General features: G+C 47.9%; 1 protein-coding gene across 1 annotated transcript in view; it reads right to left on the bottom strand.

Moving 5' to 3' along the window:
- The window catches only part of MARCHF4 (membrane associated ring-CH-type finger 4), a 157,668-nt gene that overhangs the window by 28,425 nt on the left and 106,483 nt on the right, over positions 1–22,760 (bottom strand). The window contains exon 2 of the mRNA XM_065413769.1: positions 7,156–7,311. Within this exon, the coding sequence (XP_065269841.1) occupies positions 7,156–7,311 (156 nt within the window). The remainder of the gene's footprint in view (positions 1–7,155; positions 7,312–22,760) is intronic.

Here is a 22,760-nt window from a genome sequence, read left to right as displayed (position 1 = left end):
CCCAGCCTGAGATCTACTACCTCACTTCACACATGCCAGTCAATGGTAATTGCTTTTGGTCACTGATGGCCCTGGGCTGAATTTGCACCCATGACCTAGAAGTGAAGTTGTGTTCCATTACCAGCCCCCTAAGCCAGCTGTCCCCCCCGCAAAAGAGTGTCTTTTAAATGTCAGTTGTCAAGAGGTTAAAAAAGCTCACACCGAAATCCAGATCACTCAGTCGAGAGAGAGACTGGATGGCTCCGGAGGCTAGAATGTCTCTCCCTCTGCTACCAGAGGTCACTGGTTCGCATCTGGTATGGAGAGCCAACGGCCAAACTTTGCCGTCATCTCTTGGCTGTCTGGTGCTAACCAAAGTGAGTTGAATAGTGTCAGCTCATCAGGGAAAAGAGCCTCTATGCAGAAGATAGAGCTTGCTTAGGGGCTGGTCCTAGGCTGCAGCAGGCGCTCCCCAGGAACTAAAGACTATCACAAACCTCATCATCTTCGGCACCAGGTTCGTGTCTTTGACCTTGCCTTCCCTAACCCAGAGCAGCGTGTGCATTTAAAAAACCCACCCAAAGTCCCAAACAATAACAGCCCTACCAAAACAAACCACACCAGTGCACACATAGTTCTCCTACAGGAGAGAGGAGGAGAGAAAAACACAACCACACAAGAGAGAGAGGGGTTAGTCACATCACTTAATGCCCGGTTGGAAGGTGTTCAGATACCAAGGTGATGAGGACGGGCTGAGGACTTCTAGAGAATCACCAGCCATTCTCCTCCTCCTCCAGTCAACACTGCCTGGCTCCATTCCTACACTAAAACCAATGGCTGGATGGCTGTGCAGACTGAACTCACTTGTGATATGTTCCCAACAGCTCAGGGTTACAGGTCACAGTGGGGAAACTTGTACTGCTGCTCTCTGTTGTGTGGCTAACAGGAACACTTCCTTCTCCTGGGCTGGCTAGTTGGCACTGTTCACCAGCATTAAACTCATGCATGAAATTGTGAGAAAACAATTAAGTCAGAACTAGAACAAAACCATGTCCGTAGTCTGTTTGGTGCCTAGATGATAACTCTCTTTCCATTCCACTAGGATCTCCGGAGGTATAACTTCCTGTTGAGTAAAGCTCTTCAGCTGATCCCAGGACCCGTACCATTAAGAGCAGACCTATGAGCTCTGCTGTAACAGAAAGTATCAAATAAAGGGTTCTTTGCAAGACCCTTGCGAACTCCCAGTTCACTGTTTGTCACAGGATGCTGAGGCACAATTATACAATGGATGGCCAAAGTGCCACACTCATTGGAGAAAACACTCTTCTTCAAATTGTTTCTCGAAGGCCACCTCTTTCAAACCCCATCCCATCACTAATCTACGCTGACAACTAACCTAGACAGTAATGCAAAGTTCGGATTGAGTTTTCCCTCTTAATATTTGTGCCGTCGTTTTACCAAAATTACAAAACCTTCAGATCCAAAATACCTCTGAATGTTAATAGCCGATCCAGAGCTGAAATTTTTAATTAACCTTAATGTAAACTGGCCAGGAAGGTGGCTGGCTGAGACTACTGCCTACTATACCAACCAATATCATCTATCTGCTCCCTCTCCTCCTTGCCCCTCATTTACCTCAGTCATCGTCTTTTGTACAATGTCATAACCCCACGTTATGTGCTTGGGGCAGAGACCTTTTCCTGTTGCGAGTCTGTGCAGCCCCAAGTACAATGTGGCCCTGATCTCTGCCGGTGTCCGATGCTATTGCCACTGCAATACCAATTAAATGATATTAATGCTTAGTTTCTTAAGTGCTGACTTTTATTTTTCCCCGGGAATGCTCCGCTCTGAGGCCCCACCCCCACTCCACCCCCTCCCGCTCCCCCAAGGCCTCCGCCCACCATCCGATCACTGCTCTCTGCTCTCCCCCAGGCCACTCCCCCCAGCCACCAAACAGCTGATGGCTTGTGGGTGCTGAGCACCCAAATTTGTTCCTGTGGGTGCTCCAGCCCCGGAGCATCCATAGAGTCTCTATGCTTAGTCTGATTCTCATATCGGTTTGACTCCAGTGATCTCTGGATTTACAAACAACTGTTAGGGAGAGCAGAATCAGGCCATATAATTAGCCAAAGAAAATCTATACGCCTCTAACGGAGAACATTGCTTCCTAGGAAGGATTTTCTATTTCTTGCACCGAGCTCTCCCACCCCAGCCTCAGCCAGTTTAGTTTATTACAGGATTTGACAAGTTCCTTTATAATTATGAGGATCCAGGGCCTCGCTATTGAAGAGATCCATTTTCAGATTCTGAGAGAAATACAAATAGTTTGAGATTTTCCTGGCGATACACAGCTGGTCATTTGCAGCACTTCTGATCTCCTGTAAGACATGCTGAAATCATGTTACTCCTCTCCCAGGGCCTCTGTAACCCTCCTTCTGCAGCTTGTGGTGGGTGTTTTTTCTTTTCTGGTTCTTTAGTGAATGTGATGACGAGCTGTTTGCCACAGAGGCAGTAACTCCTTTGCGGCTCTCCTTGCCACTTCCAGCAATCTCATCACCGTTGGGTTTTTGCCCAGGAGTTAGGTCTGGGGTTGGGAGACTCCCGGATTTCAGACACATTTGATGTGGATGCAGTAGCCCTGATGAAGGGCAGACATTGAGCAAATATTCATTTACTCCAGCAGTGTTACTTCTGAATTACACCAGTGCCAGTGAGAGGAGAATCAGGACCAGAATCTTAATTCGAACACTCCCAAAATGTTTGGGTGTTCTGAACAGGGGGTCGGTCGACCCATTATGCAGAGGGGGCACCAGAGACATTTGTGGGTGGATTTTAACTTCCCCAAAGCTCAGAAGCTTTTGGATCTGGGAGTTTGGTTCTGACCCATTTTATTTTTGCTAAAAACAGTCTGATTCTGCTCTTAGATACAGTTAATGTAAATCAGGAGTGACTCCCCTGAGACAAAGGAGTTATACAGCAATGTAAATGGGAGCAGAATCAGGTTCCACAACTAACCACTTTGGGGATGCCTGATGTAGCAGATATGTAGTGCAAAACACGCCTGCAATGCTGCCCTATGTTTCACATACCCTGTGTGTTCAGACCTTGTAGACACTAAAGATCCCATCCACAATATAACCCTGCATAAATGTTGCAACAGACCCCAGTAGGGAACGGATTAAAGCGACCTGCTAGTCCTAGGGTTGCTTTACCCATCACTGGGGATTACCAAGTTCAGTGATGTGAGGGTAACAGGCCACCCAGCCGCTCTGAGCTCCTGGAAGTGCCTCTGTTGTTCACTGACTAAGCAGCTACCACCTGGCAGGTTGGATTGGAGACTTGAGCTTCACTCTCTCTGACTTTAATCCCCTGGCCTTGGCAGGTTTGCAGCGTTCATTGCTCTAAGGCATTCTCACTTAACGCTGGGAAATCCCAGCAGCCAGCGCCAGAGGGGTCATTTAAAAGCGGTGCATACAAGATGCTGTCTGATATGGAAGCATCATAGCAGCTCAAGGTTGTAAGGAATCTGGTTAATTAAATATGAGCTCTGCTCCCTTGCTGTAGCTTCTCTGCCCCTAACACAACTCTCCACATGTGCATATCGTCCATGCAGGTCTCCCATCCAAGTACACACACACACACACACGTTGAAATACATTGAGTACACTGTGCAATTCAACATATACTCTGAGTACATACGGTATGCAATGAAATACACACACACACAGAGGATCTGCTGAAATACACATGCACACAAATGCAAAGTACACTCACCGATTTGATACAGTCTTTGCCATAGGAAAACACAGGACCCGCAGGTTGCCTAAGGCTATGTCTGGGTTTAAAATGGGCCCAGGTGACTCGGGATGTTGGTAGTGGGCCATGAGGCTACATCACCTCCAGGTCACTGGTTCAAATCCATCCCAGTGGTCAAAAGCCATTTCATTTGGTGGCCTGTGTGAAATGAGTGGGTGGGTCTCAGTCCAGGCCTAATGGACCGATGTCCAGGCCACAAAACTGGCATCTCAGCAGAGAGGCCAAGGACAAAATGGGCTGTGGGGACCAGAGCAGTGGACCCCCCAAGTCAAAATTGATGCACATTGGCAGGGTAGTGAGAGCTCACATTGTCACTGCCTGTGTTATGCCTGTTCTCTGGATAAACAGAGGACTTCAGAGCTCCCTGGCTTTCTACAGAACCGTACCTAAACACTGAAGCTTGGGAACATCAGAGCTTTAAGCTAAGGACAAAAGCATGTAAATTCCAGATAGCAATTAGCACACACAAATCAACAGCTGTAGGGATTGATCTTGTTCTTTTACTTTATGGCCCATTCGTGTGTATGTAGACATCTGTGTGCATGAAATCATGTATGGACCTCAATATTTGGGCTTCTGTGTGCATCTATGTGAGTGACTATTTGAATGTGTGTGTCTGTCTTATGGGGGTATGAAAGTGTGTATGTTGCTATGGAGTGATGTGTATGTATTTCAGGGCTAGTGGGATGTATATGTGAGTATGCACTGTATATATAGTTCTTCGGGCCTTCAGTTGTGAATATATATCCTCTATCTTGACAGGGGGTTAGACTAGATGACCCTTGCGGTCCCTTCTAACCCTATGATATATTGTATTTATTTAATTCAAATTGCTCCTATTTATAAGCAAAAAGTCTCAACGTTTCCAGCATGTTTGTGAAGTCCAAACAAACACTTGGATGCCTCACATTTTTCATGGTTTCCACTTTCCTTTGCGATCATTTCACACAGCTCTAAGCTCTGTTATTTTCTTGCCATCGCCTGGTCATTTTTTATGTTCGTGGCAACAGCTGCCTAGAGTTTAATAAGGCCAGGTTTTCAAAGAGCTTCCGAAAAAGTGCAGTGTTTCTGAAGCTTGGGGAATGGGCACTTGTCTCTTTCACTTCAAAGAAGCTACGCCAATTTACACCAGCTGAGGATCCGGGTCTAAATCTTTAACTTGTGTCTCTGAGCTTTACAGAGTGCTTGGAGCCCCTCAGAGGAAAGGTACTACCACAATGCCAGCACAAAGCATTACTATCTGTGTTGTTACAGGACCCTAACATCAGCCTCTGATCTGAGATACCTGCAACATTCAGGCACATGCAAAACAGCTTTAAAAAATACCGTACAGTTTTGTCCAAGTCCTCCCTCTCGAGTTTCAGTCTGGACCAAGGTATCTGAGCCAAGAAATTAAACTCCTGGGGCTCTGGGTTTGTGATGAAAGTGCTGACAACCTGAGCCCAATGCATGTAAAAATCAAGTGTCAGAAGCTCTGCTGAGCCATGGAGCAAGGAGAACTCCTTCCAGGGTAGAATTCACTCCTGTAATGGCCACACGAGTCCCATGTACTTTATTTAAATCCCTCTTAAATCCTAGGCACCAGTTCTGCTCTCCCTTGGAAGTTAGTGGCAAAAATTCCCACCAGTGCTAGCCCACAGGGGGCGCTATGCAGGAATATCCCTCCCCCCCCAGGGGCGGCTCTATGTTTTTTGCCGCCCCAAGGACGGCAGTCAGGCGGCCTTCGGCGGTGTGCCTGCGGACCGCCTGCGGTCACGTGGATTCTGCGGGTGATCTGCTGGTCCTGCGGTTTCGGCATACCCGCTGCCGAATTGCTGCCGAAACCGCGGGACCGGCGGACCTCCCGCAGGGGCACGCCGCCAAAGGCCACCTGACTGCTGCCCTCACAGCGACCGGCAGGCTGCCCCCCCGCGGCTTGTCGCCCCAGACACGCACTTGCTGTGCTGGTGCCTGGAGCCGCCCCTGCTCCCCCCATACTAAAACAGGCAAGTTCTGATAATAAAAAACAAATAGGGGGCCCCAAACAATTGCTTAGTCTGCTTATGCCTAGTGCCGGCTCCGATTCCCCTGAGTTCAATAGCAGCAGGATTTGATTTTTTTAAATGTGAGACCTAACTGAGACTCAGTGGTGCTGAGGGCATGGTGGGACCCTGTTTGCAGGAGTCAGTTTCCCTCCTAATGATGCTGAGAGGCCATTTACATGGTCCTAGATCAGGTCAGTAAAACTAGGCAGAACCTCAGAAGCAAACGGAACCCTTCTGATTCCAAAGAGCTGGGCTAGGTAGGTCCTCTGCCCTGTGCTTGATCCATGCGGTGTCCCACACTGCTGACTAGACAAGTGCACTGGACATGCACCCACCAGCAGTGGAATAGCTACACAGACTAGCCCTTGAAGAAGAACTATTAATACCTTGCTCTAATGCGGTGCCTGGCATCTGAGACACTCCAAGGGGGGTAGCAACTCGCCAACCTCTGAGCACTGTCCAAATAACAATAAGCCACTGACAACCATAACCCCCGTGTTACAGATGGAGAAGCTGCAGCATGGAGAAACTAAATCATGCCCCACGGCCACACAGTAGGTTGAGGGAGAACTAGGACCGGAATCCAGGTCTCTCGAGTCTTAGTCGTGTGTTCAAAGTATGTTGCCTCCTCACAGTTAGATTTGGGGGCAATGCACTCAGGGAAACTTCTATCTCCGGAGACTCATCAGAGCTCATGAAATCGGAGGAAAGGAAGTGCAATTTTCCACTGCTTCTTACAGTCATTTACACCTGGGCAAAGTGGATATCAAAAGCTACCATTCTGATCTGGTTGTGACGGACACCTAGCTCATACAGCACAAGGCGCAGGCCAGTGGAACCTCAAGTCTGCAGTGATGGGCTCCAATACCCCTGATGGCATGCAAACCAGAAGCGGGTGAAGGGCCTATTGGGGACCAGAGCAGGCAAGCTTGGGCTGTGGGGTGGACTAGTGGTTAGGGTGCAACTCTGAAGACCCAGGTTCAATTCCCCACTCTACCACAGCCTTCCTGTGTGACCTTGGGGAAGTCACTTGGCCTCTCTCCACTTTCTTTCCCCAGCTGTAAAATGGGGATAAATAGCCCTGCCTTACCTCAGAGGATTTGTGAGGTGCTCAAATGCTACAGCAATGAGGGCCCGATAAACACGCTAGACCGAGAAGAATGGGTGCTGGAGATGCCAGGGGTCAGCAAGAACAGATTCCTGGGGGGTTGAACCAGCCCTCCTCCACTTTGTAAAGAGCCCATCCATACATCCCTCTACGCAGTGCAGGGAGAGCCACACAGACCTACTGATAACAACAGAAAAGAAAACTTTGAAATGTCTCTAGTACCTTTACCTGCAGAGGGTTCTTTGTGCTTATGGCAATGACGTGATACTTGTAGTAACACAGCTCGCAGCTCCAGCAGCCTCTCTCGCTGATCCATTTGATCAGACAAGGCTGGTGCGTACATTTCACCGATCCATCGCATCGACACGGGCTCAACAACTCCCCCTGGAAAGAGACAGACAGATGGTCAGCAAGGGTTACCTCCTCCAAACAGGTCTGAAGGCGCGTCGACTGCGGTTCCCCTTTGCAATCAAAGAGTCTTGGCTCAGGAGTTTTGGCCAAAGTAGTCCATTATTAGTTCTTCGATTGGTTTTTATTTTATTAATAAAGTTCCCTGCTGTTGAAAGGTGCTGGACAGACTGTCCTGGGGACTGATGGCCAATTTAAACACAACGCAAACTTATCCATATTGCCCTTCCAAGGAGCCTCAATCCTGAGAGAGGATCAATCTCTGTTGTCCATTCAGTCCTTGGTTTATCTGCTGGGACTGCCAGTGTGGGGTCTAATTAGTGCTGGACATGGCGGTGGTTCTGGTGAAGTAGACACTGGCCCCTGGACTGAGACCAGCATCAGCTCATGTCACATGGACCACTGAAGATAGTAAATGATTACCAGAGATAGACCCAAACCAAAGTCCCCATTGCAAATTTTCAAAATTTGAACCCAAATCAAAAATTTTGTGGCATGGGCCCATCTCTGGTCACTCCCCATTTGTACTCATAGCCTGCAGGGGAAAGGGTTTCAAAATTCCATTACCAATGCAGTCCAACAGGACAGCTCATTTGAAAACCCAGACATCAGACAACCCGTGGATCCTGCTACTTCCATACTTGGAACAAACAAAATGGAAGCCGAGATTATGGCCTGACACACAATCTACGTACTGGCCAATTCCCAAGCATGGGATACCTTCCTTGGGTCATTGAATTTTTTCAGGCACGCAACTTAAATGGGGTTGCCAAGCAAGTGTATTATTTTGAACCATTTGAAAGGGATCAGCCCCACCCTCCACATAGCTTGGTAAATTCACCACTACATCCATAAGCTTAGCGGTAGCGGCTCACTTCATCCAATTGTTAGAGGGAAGCCATTAAATTGCAACCCCCACCTCTGACTGTTTAAAAGCCACATTTTGAACTCCTGCTCGATGTTTAGCTTTGTTCAGAGGGTTAACGGCTTTTTAAAAGGCAGGGTTAGATTGTCTCCTGGAAGACAGGGAAAGGCTGAGTTGCATCTCTCAGCCATGCCCCAACTCAAGAGGCATGAGGCTTCCTATTAAAGACCCAGATTTACCTCAATCCCCCACGGACCTGTTGGCCTCTCCTCTTTTATTACTGTATGTACACAGCAGAAAGGCTGAGATAGCAATATGAGACTAGGACACAGACAAGTCTTCTATCCCTGGTCGCGTCTTTGTCCCACTTTAAAGGCCAGGATCCACTCCCATTGAAGTTCAATGGAAAAAACTCCCACGGGTTTCATAAGGATCAGGTGCAAAGGCCTCCTGGAGGTTGGGAGCAGAGCTGGCAAGAGTGATACTTGTTTTTATGAAGTCTAATGCCAAAATGTTAATCACTTCATTTGGCTCCATTATGTGACCCAGAAATATCATTTTCCAAGAAATTTCAGCAACCTGGTTGTTTACACTACAAAGGCAGGCTGGATTTTGACTGTCACTGGCTTTCATTACAAACTGAATATCATGCAAAGGGAGGTTAGAATTTAGAAATTTACAGAATTGCGGTTTTCACTTGGAAATAGGCCACTTCCTTCATGAAGAGATGCCTATTGTAGAGCAAAATTGTGAAATAGAGGTGTGGCGGGGGAGGGAAAGCAGTAGCATTCATTTTCAAGAATTCAAACTAGCTGTACAAACTTCAGTGGGAAGTTTGGGCATGTGGCTTTGCTTTGAATGTTTTCATGCCTCCTGATGAGAGGTCTGCGTGGCTGACATGTGATTGTTAGGGGCTTTGCCACATTCTGCTCCAACTTCCAGTCACTCTTTGAGGACCTGACTTCTCCAACAAAAAACAAAACCCTACCAAAACAAAAACTACTCAGTAACATGCACAATTCTCCCACTGGGGTGAGGATGAGCGAGAAAGAGAAGGAACCACACCAGGCAGATTAGTCACATCATTTAACATTGCTTAACAACTGGAAGGCGCTCAGATACTATGGTGATGAGAGTGGTATAAGAACCTATAAAGACTAGAACTGAATAGAGATAATCTCCCCCCAGGTTAAGTTAAGAGCTCAGAATGCATTTAAATTTCTCAAATTTGATCTCCACTTTCCAGAGGTGAAGGATGTATGTGAACCAGCCTAGAAAAAACTCCTCTCAGACTGGTAAATCTATCCAGAGAGAGCTATTGTCACTTATGAGAATTCAGTGAAAAATTCTGAGTACGAAGCCCCCCCAATTTCTCTATTTTTGCAAATCCAGCAAAAACCTGGTTCATTCCTAGCTCCTCCAAAGCAGTATGAATGATGTTGTTTTGGGGGTTGATGCACAGCTATTTTTACATACGGCTAGGCCCAGTTCTGTACACAGCAGGTGTTCGTAAAAAGCCAAAAACCCACAGGCATGTTAACGGGATAAAGTCTTCATACAGCAAAGAGAAGAGTCTGATCCCAGACTTCACAGTAAGCTCTAGAACAACCCATCAACAGTCATTAATGCACGAAGACGTCTCTGCACAGAGACCCTTACAAAAAGCTACACACAAAAGTGCTCCTAAAAAGGAGACCCAGCTCATGGAAGTTAGAGACGGAAATTAGATCATGTCCGTTTCTCTTGGGCAGTGTAAGATTATTCCCTACACAGCATGCTCTCCAGTGCTTCCAGCAATGGACCTTCCATTGCTTCCCTCATGAGACTATTCAACAAAGACACTTCAATGTCGGGAAACGGTAGCCTTCATTTCCTTTGTTGAATTACATTCCACCACGTGGATCACCCTAAACAATTCCTCTTCTCCTTTGGCAAACTGGTGGGCAAGTGCCTGATAGCTACAGATTTTCAAATACATTCACAAGTTCAGTGTGGATTTTGTCTGGCTTGCAAGGAATCAAGAGGGTTTTGGACTGATTCTCCTCTCATATATACACATGTATAAATCAGGTATGGTGCCATTGGAGGCGGTGGAATTACAGAGGTAAACCTGATGTAAATTAAAAGGAGAATCAGGTCCCTGGATTGAGTCATATCCCTGTTGGGGGAGAGATGAGTAGATGTAGATCCAGGATATTTTCCTACTTTTATTTCTGCACATATGGACCAGCTCCTCAGCTGATATAAATCTGCATAACTCCACTGAAGTCAATGAAGCTGTGTCAGCTTAAGTCACCTGAGGATCTTATTGACATCAGTGCTTTCAAGAAGGCTAGAGCAGATCAGCAAGAGCTGCAGCAGATCTTACATAGGTGCAGCATGGCTTTCGGAACACCAAGCGATAGGCTGGGTGTTCCAGATCTCCAGCCACAGAGAACTTGTTCTAAGCCTGCTGTTTCTCCTAAGGCTGCACCCACAGCTTTGTGCAAGATTCGGCACGTGAAACCCTTCCCGGGGGGGTGGGCCATCACTCGAAAAGTCACCTCTCGCAATCACCTGCCAATCAAAGTCACACACACCTATGCCAGGAGTAATCAAACTAGAGGTCCCTGGCCTGAAGGTAAGGGCACCCATTTTACCCTATTGTGTGTGAAAGGAAATCCTGTCTTTTAGCCACTAGGTCTGGCAATGGTAATGATGGTCTAAACTCCCCATTGAGGGGGTATAAAGGATTGAAAGCTGAATTGGCTGCTAAGGATAGATTCATAGATTCATAGATTCTAGGACTGGAAGGGACCTCGAGAGGTCATCGAGTCCAGTCCCCTGCCTGCATGGCAGGACCAAATACTGTCTAGACCATCCCTGATAGACATTTATCTAACCTACTCTTAAATATCTCCAGAGATGGAGATTCCACAACCTCCCTAGGCAATCTATTCCAGTGTTTAACCACCCTGACAGTTAGGAACTTTTTCCTAATGTCCAACCTAGACCTCCCTTGCTGCAGTTTAAACCCATTGCTTCTTGTTCTATCCTTAGAGGCTAAGATGAACAAGTTTTCTCCCTCCTCCTTATGACACCCTTATAAATACCTGAAAACTGCTATCATGTCCCCTCTCAGTCTTCTCTTTTCCAAACTAAACAAACCCAATTCTTTCAGCCTTCCTTCATAGGTCATGTTCTCAATACCTTTAATCATTCTTGTTGCTCTTCTCTGGACCCTTTCCAATTTCTCCACATCTTTTTTGAAATGCGGTGCCCAGAACTGGACACAATACTCCAGCTGAGGCCTAACCAGAGCAGAGTAGAGTGGAAGAATGACTTATCGTGTCTTGCTCACAACACACCTGTTAATACATCCCAGAATCATGTTTGCTTTTTTTGCAACAGCATCACACTGTTGACTCATATTTAGCTTGTGGTCCACTATAACCCCTAGATCCCTTTCTGCCGTACTCCTTCCTAGACAGTCTCTTCCCATTCTGTATGTGTGAAACTGATTTTTTCTTCCTAAGTGGAGCACTTTGCATTTGTCTTTGTTAAACTGCATCCTGTTTAACTCAGACCATTTCTCCAATTTGTCCAGATCATTTTGAATTATGACCCTGTCCTCCAAAGCAGTTGCAATCCCTCCCAGTTTGGTATCATCCGCAAACTTAATAAGTGTACTTTCTATGCCAATATCTAAGTCGTTAATGAAGACATTGAACAGAGCCGGTCCCAAAACAGACCCCTGCGGAACCCCACTCGTTATGATATGAGGATATGAGGGCTCAACTCCATTCACTTTAGAGGAGTTACGCCTGTTTGCACGAGTGGCAAATTTGGCACGGAGTCCTGAGGCTCAGCCAACGGAGAGATGGAGGCAACTCCGAGGTGACCCATTGAGACATGTGCTGCTTTCACATCTTTACTAGTGTTGCTACAATATCTCCATGTACTGTGTCTATATCCTTGTGCACACAAGCCAGGCACATGCCGCCAAAGCAGCATCAGGCCAAGCAGATGGCTCAGTTTAAAGTACTGTGAAGAGGAGAGGTGACGATCACAGATCAATAGCTGCAATATGACTCTCCTGCTTCTACCACTGTTGAAGCATCAGCAGAAAGTAACTTCCTGGAGTGAGGAATCCATTCCTGCTGAGAATCCTGCCTGCTCTACTCCAAATGCAGACAGACACTTGGCCTTGATTGGCACCACAATCTCCATTCCCTGGCAGTGGTAAAAGTAGCCAGATAGCCTGGCTTTTAAGGGTCTTGCATAGGATTGTCACCTGCCCCAATTTTCATGGGACAGGCCTAATTTTTCTACAGTCCTGAATTTAATTGGGAAAGAGCAGGGGGAATCTGTGCATCATGATGCATAGTAACAGACGAGGATTTAAAACACCATTAGGCAGTGTTGTTGGAGCCTAAAACTGGGCGTCAGGACTCCGGGTTCTCTTTCCAACTATGCCGCCACAGTGTAGGACCTCCGGCAAATCACTAAGGCCATATTTGTCAAAAAGGGGCCAGTGGCTTTACATGACTGAGTTTTGGAAACTTTACCTGAAACCCCACGGAGAGATTTCGAGACGCGAAGAGACACCCCACAGCTCCAGTTCAAGTCAATTATTAATGATCTATTATTGGGATTGTGGTAGCTCCGAGGAGCCCTTGTGGGCCAGGACCCCATTGTGCAAGATGCTGTACAAACACAGAAAACGAAGAGACAGTCCCTGCCCCAGTCTAAGTCAATGGGAGTGGCAGAGGCTTGGCACCTCTGAAAAAAATAAATCAGGACTTAAATCAGCCTTCCCAAAGCCCAGAAAGATGAAAGCAGCCTTCTGCACTTGGGCAGCAGCTGGGGAATGTGAGGTCCAGAGGGCCATTGTCAGTTAAAGGGGGAGGGTTTTACAAAACGTACAGAGAAACCATATTTTCATGATATCAAATATAGCATTCGAAATGGGCCCAAAGCTAAAGCTTTTATCCGAACGTTAATGATTCAGATCGTGTGGAACTTGGAGCCAGCCCTCCCCAGTCTCAGGTTTGGATCTGTAAGCTCTCGAGGCAGGGCCTCTCTTTTGCTAAATATTTGCACAGCACCTCGGACAAGGGAATTGAGCCCGGTGAGGGTTGTTAGGTGCTGCCACAAGAGACGTGGTTAAATAATAAAACATGGCTGCCTTGGCCCATCTCCAATTCGATAGTGCCAAATGTACGCAGGGCCTTTTACAGAACAGGCAGCCTGTGGCCCTAGTGGGGAGGGGGGGATAGATAGCTCAGTGGTTTGAGCATTGGCCTGCTAAACCCTGGGTTATGAGTTCAATTCTTGAGGGGGCATTTAGGGATCTGTGGCAAAAATCTGTCAGGGATAGTACTTGCTCCTGCTGTGAAGGCAGGGGACTGAACTCAATGACCTTTCAGGGTCCCTTCCAGTTCTATGAGATAGGTATATCTCCATATTAAAAAAAAAACAAAAAAAAAAACTTGAAGCTCCTTAAATTGAAGGCCTGAAGCTCAATATCAAAGGTTGTACATATGAGCTTCATTGATCATGTCTACACTGCAGAGGTATCCATACATTACTCAATATTAACACCCAAAGTCCTATCCCAGCATGCACTGACCTCAAGGTGAAATTTGTGATGTTTCTCTGTAGCAGTCTCTTCTTTGGACTCTAGGTGGGGTGTCACCAGGACAGTATAGCTTCTGCCTATCTCCATTAAGTCAGCCATTTTATTTCCTGTTTAAACATTCCCCTGCAGTTACAATATGGTTGGTGCAGGATAACCAGAAAGTGAAACTGACTATAAACAACAAATGCAACAGAGGAGTCCAAACAGAGTGAAATGCATAAAAAATAGTCACTGGCAAAAATGTAAGCAGGCTTTTACAAAAAAAAAAAAAAAAAAAAATTTGGAGGGGCAATTAGCAACACAAGAAAGAGGAAAAAAAAGTAAAAATATTATTCTCCACTTGCCTTTGTCCCTTCAACAGATTGCAAGGGAGAGGGCAAAAGTCACTGCATTACTTTCAGCGCACCCAGGAGGAAATAAATACATTAAGCTCTGGGTGTGTGATTCTGTAAAGCCAACGTTCAAAACACAGAGATGGCTCAATTCTGTCAGCGCATTGGAGAGTCGACAATAATTTATACCACATCAAGAAGTGCAAATAACCAGGTATTCAGGTGCAAGTAACCAAGCTCTGTAAATCAGCATAGAAAATGCAGGGGACAAAATGCTCCTGGGGCACAACACAGCCCCTGTATGTGTCTATAGTGAGAAACCTCCATCATTAATCAATCTAATGCTCAGATACTAGCACGTAGACGGGTGTTTGAAATCATAGAATATCATGGTTGGAAGGGACCTCATCTAGTCCAACCCCCTGCTCAAAGCAGGACCAATCCCCAGACAGATTTTTACCCCAGTTCCCTAAATAGCCCCCTCAAGGATTGAGCTCACAACCCTCTATTTAGCAGGCCAATGCTCAAACCACCAAGCTATCCCTCCCCTCCAAATAATCCATAATCTGGGCCTGTCAGAATGTCCCTGCATCATAAGGTTGCTATGTCTGTGTTCCCTTGTGATGCTGGTATTTCAAAACAATGATTGGAAGTGGCCATGGCATGATGCAACAACGTTGTTAGGCAAAAAACAGTTTTGAAGCTCTAAGGGCCACACTTCTAAAAATGGCCTCCTAAATGATCTCCACCAAATTAGACACAACCATGTTTGTGCGTACAAAGACCACATCGGTGCAGGCCAGTGGGCACTGGTGTATGCCAAAGCGGGGACTGCGCTCAGAATGGTCACTTACGTTCACAGTGATCTGTCCAGTGTAGGCACCAACCCTCCCCCCCACACACACATTTTCAGGTGCAAATGTAATTACAATATGGGCCTTACCCATTAAAATCTGGCCCTAGATTGTCCCGTGAGCTCAGTTTGCACATTGCTTGCTCACAGCAAACTGGAGCCGCTTGGTGGCTTTCAGGTGTGGGAGCTTAAAGTCTGAAGATTTTTCTGAGCGATTTGTTTTTCCTGCCCAGATCATAAAAAGCAGCATCCCTCATTGGCACTGCTGTCAGTATCCACTCGACAGGATGGACAAAGGCATTTAGCGGTATATAAAGGAGTCACTAGAGCAGGGGTCGGCAACCTTTCAGAAGTGGTGTGCCGAGTCTCCATTGATTCACTCTCGTTTAAGGTTTCGCGTGCCGATAATACATTTTAACGTTTTTAGAAGGTCTCTTTCTAAAAGTCTATAATATATAACGAAACTATTGTTGTATGTAAAGTAAATAAGGTTTTTAAAATGTTTAAGAAGCTTCATTTAAAATTAAATTAAAATGCAGAGCTCCTCGGACCGGTGGCCAGGACCCGGGCAGTGTGAGTGCCACTGAAAATCAGCTCGCGTGCCACCTTCAGCACCCATGCCATAGGTTGCCTACCCCTGCACTAGACACTCAGGGCTATATTCTGTCATCAAGTACATGCAGCTTCCATTGACTCCAGCAGGAACCGGCATGTGAATCTGAGGACTCGAGTTACTCTCGACTTTGGATGGTTGTTGGTACAGACATATTATCAGGATGGAAGACCAACAAATTACAGAGCATGTTTACCAAGGAATGCCGCTACACAGCTGGCGATCACATGGGCGCCAGAAGCTTTGGTGGCACGATAAGATCGCCAGTGATGGACGTAAACTGAATATCCAACCAGCCCACGTTAAGGATCTAGCTAGAGACCGATTTGGATGGTGCTTGATCTGCAAGAAAGCAACCACCTCAATGGTGATGATTGTATGGCTTGGAAAGAGTAAACTGGAAATATTTAACTTCAGGCCTCCAACTAAGCCTCCTAAATACACTTAGCTTCACACTGAATTTCAATGGAATGGGAAGTTTTATTGTGGCAAACAAATGCCAGAAGATTTCTATATTAAGAACATAATCACAGAGCACTGAAGCACAATGGCAAAGAGAAACATGTTGTTACATAGCTGGTGAGCCTCAATAAATGTGTACTGATAATCACTCTGTCTTTAATGCACATACAGTTACTGCCTCTCTGCCTATTAAACCTAAACACACACTTTCAATGAAGTGTCTCAAATGCAGTGTGAACATTGCATCAACCAGCAACGGAGGCAGGAGGCGGTCACTTCAGAAAATAGAACCCATTGTGCTTCTTTTGTGACCATTCCCGGAGCCATTAAAAAAAAATTGGAATGAATTAAGCTCCCCCATGACGTGGGGGTAAAAAAAAAAGGTTTATGGCCCATCTACACCAGCTGTAGTGGAGGGAGACTGCCCCCCAGAAAGGCTAGACACAGCCAGTAGAGGTTGCACTGGCCGTGGAAGGGTTAGGTCCCCTGGCAGGGAATGCCTGTGCTTGTTACCACCTGTTCTGTGGATAGAAGACTTCAGCTTTGCAATCTGCTAGGCTGGCATACTTCACCAGCGCTGTTTACGGAAGACAAAAGGTGGGGAGAAGAGACAGTTAGTACAGTCCAGATGAAAAATACTGATTCCTACTAGAAAGCACAGACCACAGGCCCGAAAAGGCCCAGGTATACATGAAGCAGAAGGCTGCTCATTGTTGCAATTGGTGAAGGAAGCAAGTGCTGAAACAGGCCAGGTGACAGACCACGTACATATCAATGAAGCTCAGAGGGCAATGTAATGGCAGCCGATCATCATTACCCAAGCCAGCACAAGCACCCGATTGACAGCTCAGCTGTCACTAGAAAGGAGGTGAGAACGGGTCCATGTGCCACCTTACCCCCTTGAGGATGGTACATTTAGGAGTGAGAAAGGGTTATCTAAGGAGAGAATTCCCCAGCTCTTCAAGCGGCTCAGCTGGGATTCAGAACTGCCGTTGAGGCTGAAGGAACGGAGCCAGAATGTCCAGAAGGAGGAAGAAAGAAAAAAACTAGAGCATCAAAGGATGGGTAAGGAAAGAGCTGAGAAAGCAGATCATCCTGCAATCTGTGCAACGCCAACTGTCCTCGCCGCACCCTGGCACAGAACGACTCCCCCATGCTGCTGTCTCCTTGCCACCAATTTATTTTAATCCACATCCCATAGGAGCCTCTGACAGTCCAGCAACCAAACCCCCACAAGAAGTGCTCTCTAGGACAAAGCAAACTTTCGCTGTTTGCAGCCAATGCCCGCTGCTCTCAGGGGATGCACCCGACCTCTAGAGACTGAAATCAGAGCTCTGGCCTGAAGCTCAATCACTGAGCAACACAGGGCAGGAGAGGCTGGGATTGCCACAGAGATGGTGCAGGGGCCAGGGAGCGCCAAGCACTGGGATCCAGAGCCACTCTTGTGCCCCTCCTGTGTCTGGCAAACATGAACGGGGCTGAGAGGCCGCAGAGGGGGCCAAGAACTGAATGCTCCCCCGTTTCCAAATCCCTCCCTCTTCTCTAGGGCTGGACCCGCCAGGGCAGGCTCAAAGCACATTGCTGGGGTGGGGAAGCTAGGCCGGTGATGTAGGGAGACTTCGGTATCTGGGGCTGCCTTTCACCAGCATTAAATCCACTTGCCACAGTGACCCAGCACTGTACTGGATATTTACGAACTGTAGACAGAGTCCCTATCCCCAAACGCTTCCGCATCGGAGGTAAATGACAACATGGAGAGGGTATTCGAGGAGAGCGGAAGGTGGGCAGCGGCTTGGGACAGATGGTTCAAACAGAGCCCTGAAGGAACAAAACCTTCATCAGAGCAATCCCTCAGCCTCAAACCTGCAATATACCAGCCAGTATCCACCCCAGAGATGCTGGGGGACCTCTGGGGAGGGATCCCCCCAGCAGGACAGGAGCCTAAAGGATGGTGAGCAAATGGGAAAAAAAGACCAAGCACAATGGAAAGCAGGAGGAAGAGGGAAGGGTCTCTCAATGCCATAGGGCTCACAGGGACACAAACACCTGATCATAATGAATGATCTCCCCATTGAATTCTCCAGGGGAAGGTGATACCAGTTTGTCATGGGATATTCCTTCCTGGTCCCAAGATAAATGGTCATTCAGCCTTAGGCCTCTAAGCCAGATTCTCTGTAGTTAAGCATTGAATCCAATTAAAACATAGGATGGAGAGGGAGCCAAGCCAGAGTCTAAACCACCCTCCATCTTCGGGCAGATCCAGCACTCAGAGGCATTCTGTATTGAGCGCGCCTCCAGAGGCTCCCATCAACTGATGCAGATTTTAGGCTCTCATTTTAAAAAGAACATTTCTAGCCCTTCTGGCTGTGAAAATAACCTGAATGTGACCTGATGTGGGGCCAGGGCCGGCTCTGGCTTTTTTGCCGCCCCAGGCAAAAAAGCCTCCCACCGCCCCCCACCCTGAGCGCCGGAGGGAGGGCGGCGAGCCCGCCGCGGCTCCGCTGGCGGCCAGAGCGCCGGGGGAGGGCGGCGAGCCCACTGCGGCTCCGCTCTCCCCGGCGGCCGGAGCCGGAGCACCACGCCGCCCCCCTCCAGGTGCCGCCCCAAGCACAAGCTTGGTGGGCTGGTGCCTGGAGCCGGCCCTGTGTGGGGCTATCTTCCTGAGTCTGCAGACAGATAGCTGTGAGCTGTGTGAACTATTCCCCAATCAACTCAGGCAGCGGTTAACTCTGGAGTGTAACAATGACACTCAAAATATCAATACTGTGAAAAAGTTAACTGCTGACCACATCAGCAGAACCATCCAGTTACTGTGAGACTGTGGGCAGAGTTTGGGATTGTAAAAGGCGTTTAAGGAGAGTACTCGCAGTTTTCTCTCACACCCATTGGGCCCCCAGGCAGAAGCAAGACCAGATAGCCTGCCTGAGTTCTGCTTGGGTGGGGTCCTGCGGGACAGAAAGCTGGCCCTGAGTGCAGACTCCCCAGGAACAAACACAGCCTGTGGAGAGAAAAGCTATGCAGTTACGCACAGCAGCATTGTCAGTGAGTCACAGCAGACCTGAGCGGGGATATTATTTTGCTCGCAGATGAGGAGAGACCTGCGGTTTCTAACGAGCACATCAGGCTACAGCGGCAAAACAATACAGCCCATAAAAGAGCAGGGAGGAAATTAAATTCCAGACAATTGTTTCCGTTGCTCAGCAGCGCGCTAGGACAACGGAGCTCTTTCAGCAGAGAGTATGTAAAGTGGGTTCCAACCTGGTTTTATAGCGTTTCGTAAACACATACCAGGCACACAAAGACATGCCCCTCTAGACCACTTCCCTCTTTCTCAGGCACAGTGCTAGCAGAAAACCAAGTCAGAAATACCCAGGCTGAACAGACAAGACCACTGGGAGAAAGGGATCCGGTTATGGCCTTGCTTGGTATAATGACGACTGCACAGGGCCAGCTATGGGACCTACACGGGGCAGAATAAAAGTCCGTGCCAACCTCCCCCCTCCATAAAACCCCATCCAAAAATACTTTGTTTTAATGAGAGGAGAGAGCAATGACTGTTAGAGTTTAAGACATTTTCAATTAAGTCCCCGCCAGCCCTTCTCTCCTCCCGTACCCAGCTCAGCATCCACGGCGAGGCCAAAAGCAGCCACCCCATTGCTACACGGGCATGGTCTTTCATTACACAGCACTACTCTTGCCTGGGGAAGGAAGGGGACTCTATGGGGTGGGCAGAGTTTATGGGGTGATGATCCCTTGGGGGACGGGATGGGCAGTGAAACAGAGGAGGTTTCCGCTTGTGTATATGAAGTATTGTCAGGGTAAATTGTTCATCAGCTTGTGTCTGGATGGTTGGTGAATCTGGGCTGTGAGCAGACCAGGCGCAGGTCCCCGGGTCAGAGCAGGTGGGCCCAATTGAACCAGTTAGTGGGGGCAGGGCTACACCTGGGGCTATAAAGGCCTGTCAGAGGACAGGAAGAGGAGGAGTGATTGGGCCAGGTGGTGCTTGGGGAGAGCAACCCCAGAGGAGTGGTGCTAACTCAAGTGGTGGGTCCCTGCCGCGAGGGGCTCAGGAGGGAGGTGTGGGACCAGGGTTCAAAGGGCAATGGGAGCTGGTTGAGAAGGGTGCAGACTGGGACAGAGGAAGAGCTCCGTGTGTGGCAGAAGAGCCAGGACAGAGAACTTGTGTGTTATGATTATGGATTTTATGGAGGACTCTGAGGATTGTTTGAACCATTTCTGTTATTAAACCAGTCCTGGGCGGGGGTGCTATTAGCCACATGAGAGGGGCTGCCAAAGGTGGCTAACAGGGTGCCTGCAAAGTGACCTTTGGCCACAAGGAGATGCTTGTGTGGCGGCCACTGTATTACATGGCCCATATACTGAGGCAGCCAAATGGGCAGGAGAAGGCACAACCTGGCAGTCACATGGCAATTTGCTATTATTAATGGGGATATTAAAACCCATCAGTTATTAGAAGTTCTGAGACTCTTGGAAAGTCAGCAGATGCTTATGACCTGTCCTGTTAAACACCAGCTCCCCAGTGACAACGCAAGGAGGAAATGAGCAATGCAAAGGGGTGTTAGCACACACACTTGCTGTTAGTGTAACCAGCAAAAGGGATGCTACTTCAGTGAGCGCCCCGCAAAGCTGTGAGGGTTCCCTCAGAGAGTGAGGGTGAGCAGGCACCAGTATTTCGGGGGCATCTGTGAATCTGGCATGAATAAAAATCTGAAATTTTGGGGCTGATTTGGTAAAACTGCCCTGCTGGCCAAATTAATCTGAGTTCGTCTCAGCTGGAAAGTCATCATTTTTGTAGAGAAATTGTGATGCTCTGGGTGCAGCACAGTAATATTTCCACCCACAGAAATGGCCTGTGGCACACCTGCAAAGAAGGGAGACATTTTCCTGTCAATGTAAGAGCTCTAGGGTGGGCAGCTTTTGGCGTGTGTCTGAGGTGACAAAATTATCACATCCTCAGTCGATCGCCGCAGCGAGACAGAAGGTTATGTCAGAGCGTGGAAGTGTCACATCCTTTGGCTACCAGGTGACATCGCACATTGACCCGTCACTAGGATTTGAATTGAAGGCACACGATGTCGATGTTGCCCCCGACACAAAATTTGCAATGCCCAAAATCATTCCAGGGCTTTTCAGTTGTGGGGCAGGCCTAGATCAATTGTGTTTCTCCAGAGCCAAATGGAGCGTAGGCCTCAAAAGAGAGGAGTTTGGGTTCCAGATTTAGGATCCAAGATTTCCAAATGGATTATAGAATTCAGCAATATGAGTCCTGCCTCAATCTAATGTATTAACTCACAGTGGTAAGGAAAAATCATACAATGCCCACTGATCCTGACTGGAGCCTCTGGGTGTTTCTGCAGCGCATATAAATAATAGTTTAGCTTCCCTGTGTCCCTGTAATTCTAAAATATTAGATTGCAGCTTTCCTGGCAGTCAGAGCCAGATGGAAATTGCTCTGCAGTTGCCTTAACACAGGAATCTCAGTCTACCATTCTCGTGAGTGGCAGCACTTTTCAGCCGGGCAGCTGCTTGCAGGCCTGGGTTCCAACCGGCCGAGTGAAATGTTAAGATTTGTGCTCTTCCTCCCAACTTGTTTCACCATCGGTTAGTGCAGTGGCCCCTCAGACAGGCAAAAGCCTGGCTCTGGAGAAACTTCTGGTAGCTCTACATCATGGGTTCCTAAATTTTTTACCAGCATGACCCCATTTTAATGAGATCTTTACAGCCGGGACCCATGAGAGATAGGACGCCATTTTGAAGATCAAAATGGCGTCCTCTGCACAGTGTGACTATGCGTGCACCCTACGTGTGAGGTCACACCGCATGGTGGATGTCTTTTTGCTCTACAAAATGGCATCCTCCACACAGCGTGACCTCGTCTCTATGGCACGTGCGAGGTCACACTGTGCAGAGGATGACATTTTGTAGTGCAAAATGGCGTCCTCCATGCACCACAACCTTACAGGCACCATACACGCGAGATCACACAATGTGGAGCAACACGGCGTCCTCCGCCTAAGAGGAATCACCTCGACCCCATCTGCTGATGGCGTAACCCCATTTGGGATCACGACCCACAGTTTGGGAACCGCAGCTCTTTGGGATGGGGAGCGGTCAACTGCCTATGTCTGGGGTACACTGATGGATTCAAAGCACTTTTGAAAGCAACGCTCTGCCTCCCTGTTCACTGAAGTCCTGCTGCTCCTCTTTTGGCGTGAGCACTGGTCAGTCTAGGTGTCTGGAGAAGCTGCCCATTGCACTAACTAACAGCTATGCGCAGCCCAGCAGAATGGGAGGGAAGGGATCCTCCTTACCCTGCGTTTCTGAGTGGTGAAGCAAAGCAGCACAGAGCCCATCAAGCAGGGGCGAGCTTAGCTTTCCTTCAGACACAGATTGGCCATAGAGAGCTCAACACCACACGTTAGTCACGGACGGGAAAAGGAAAGAATGGAATGTTGCTAATGCTTCTAGGAGCCGTGCGGCAGGCAGGCAGGTGGGGACGAGCGACAAATGAAGACACGCAGGAAGACCAGAAACGAGGAGGAAAAGGGAGTGGGGAAAAAAAAAGAAATCTTTGGCCCTGAAAGCCCAGCGCATTAGAGAGGAGTGATTCCAGCTCTATTAGACACCAGCCTCTGCGCTGCAATGACTCCTCAACCAAA

This window comes from Emys orbicularis, chromosome 11 (genome assembly GCF_028017835.1).
Source record: "Emys orbicularis isolate rEmyOrb1 chromosome 11, rEmyOrb1.hap1, whole genome shotgun sequence".
In the NCBI taxonomy this organism is placed as follows: domain Eukaryota; kingdom Metazoa; phylum Chordata; order Testudines; family Emydidae; genus Emys; species Emys orbicularis.
The sequence above is the reverse complement of the archived record's forward strand: the minus strand, read 5'-3'. Positions and strand labels throughout refer to the sequence as shown.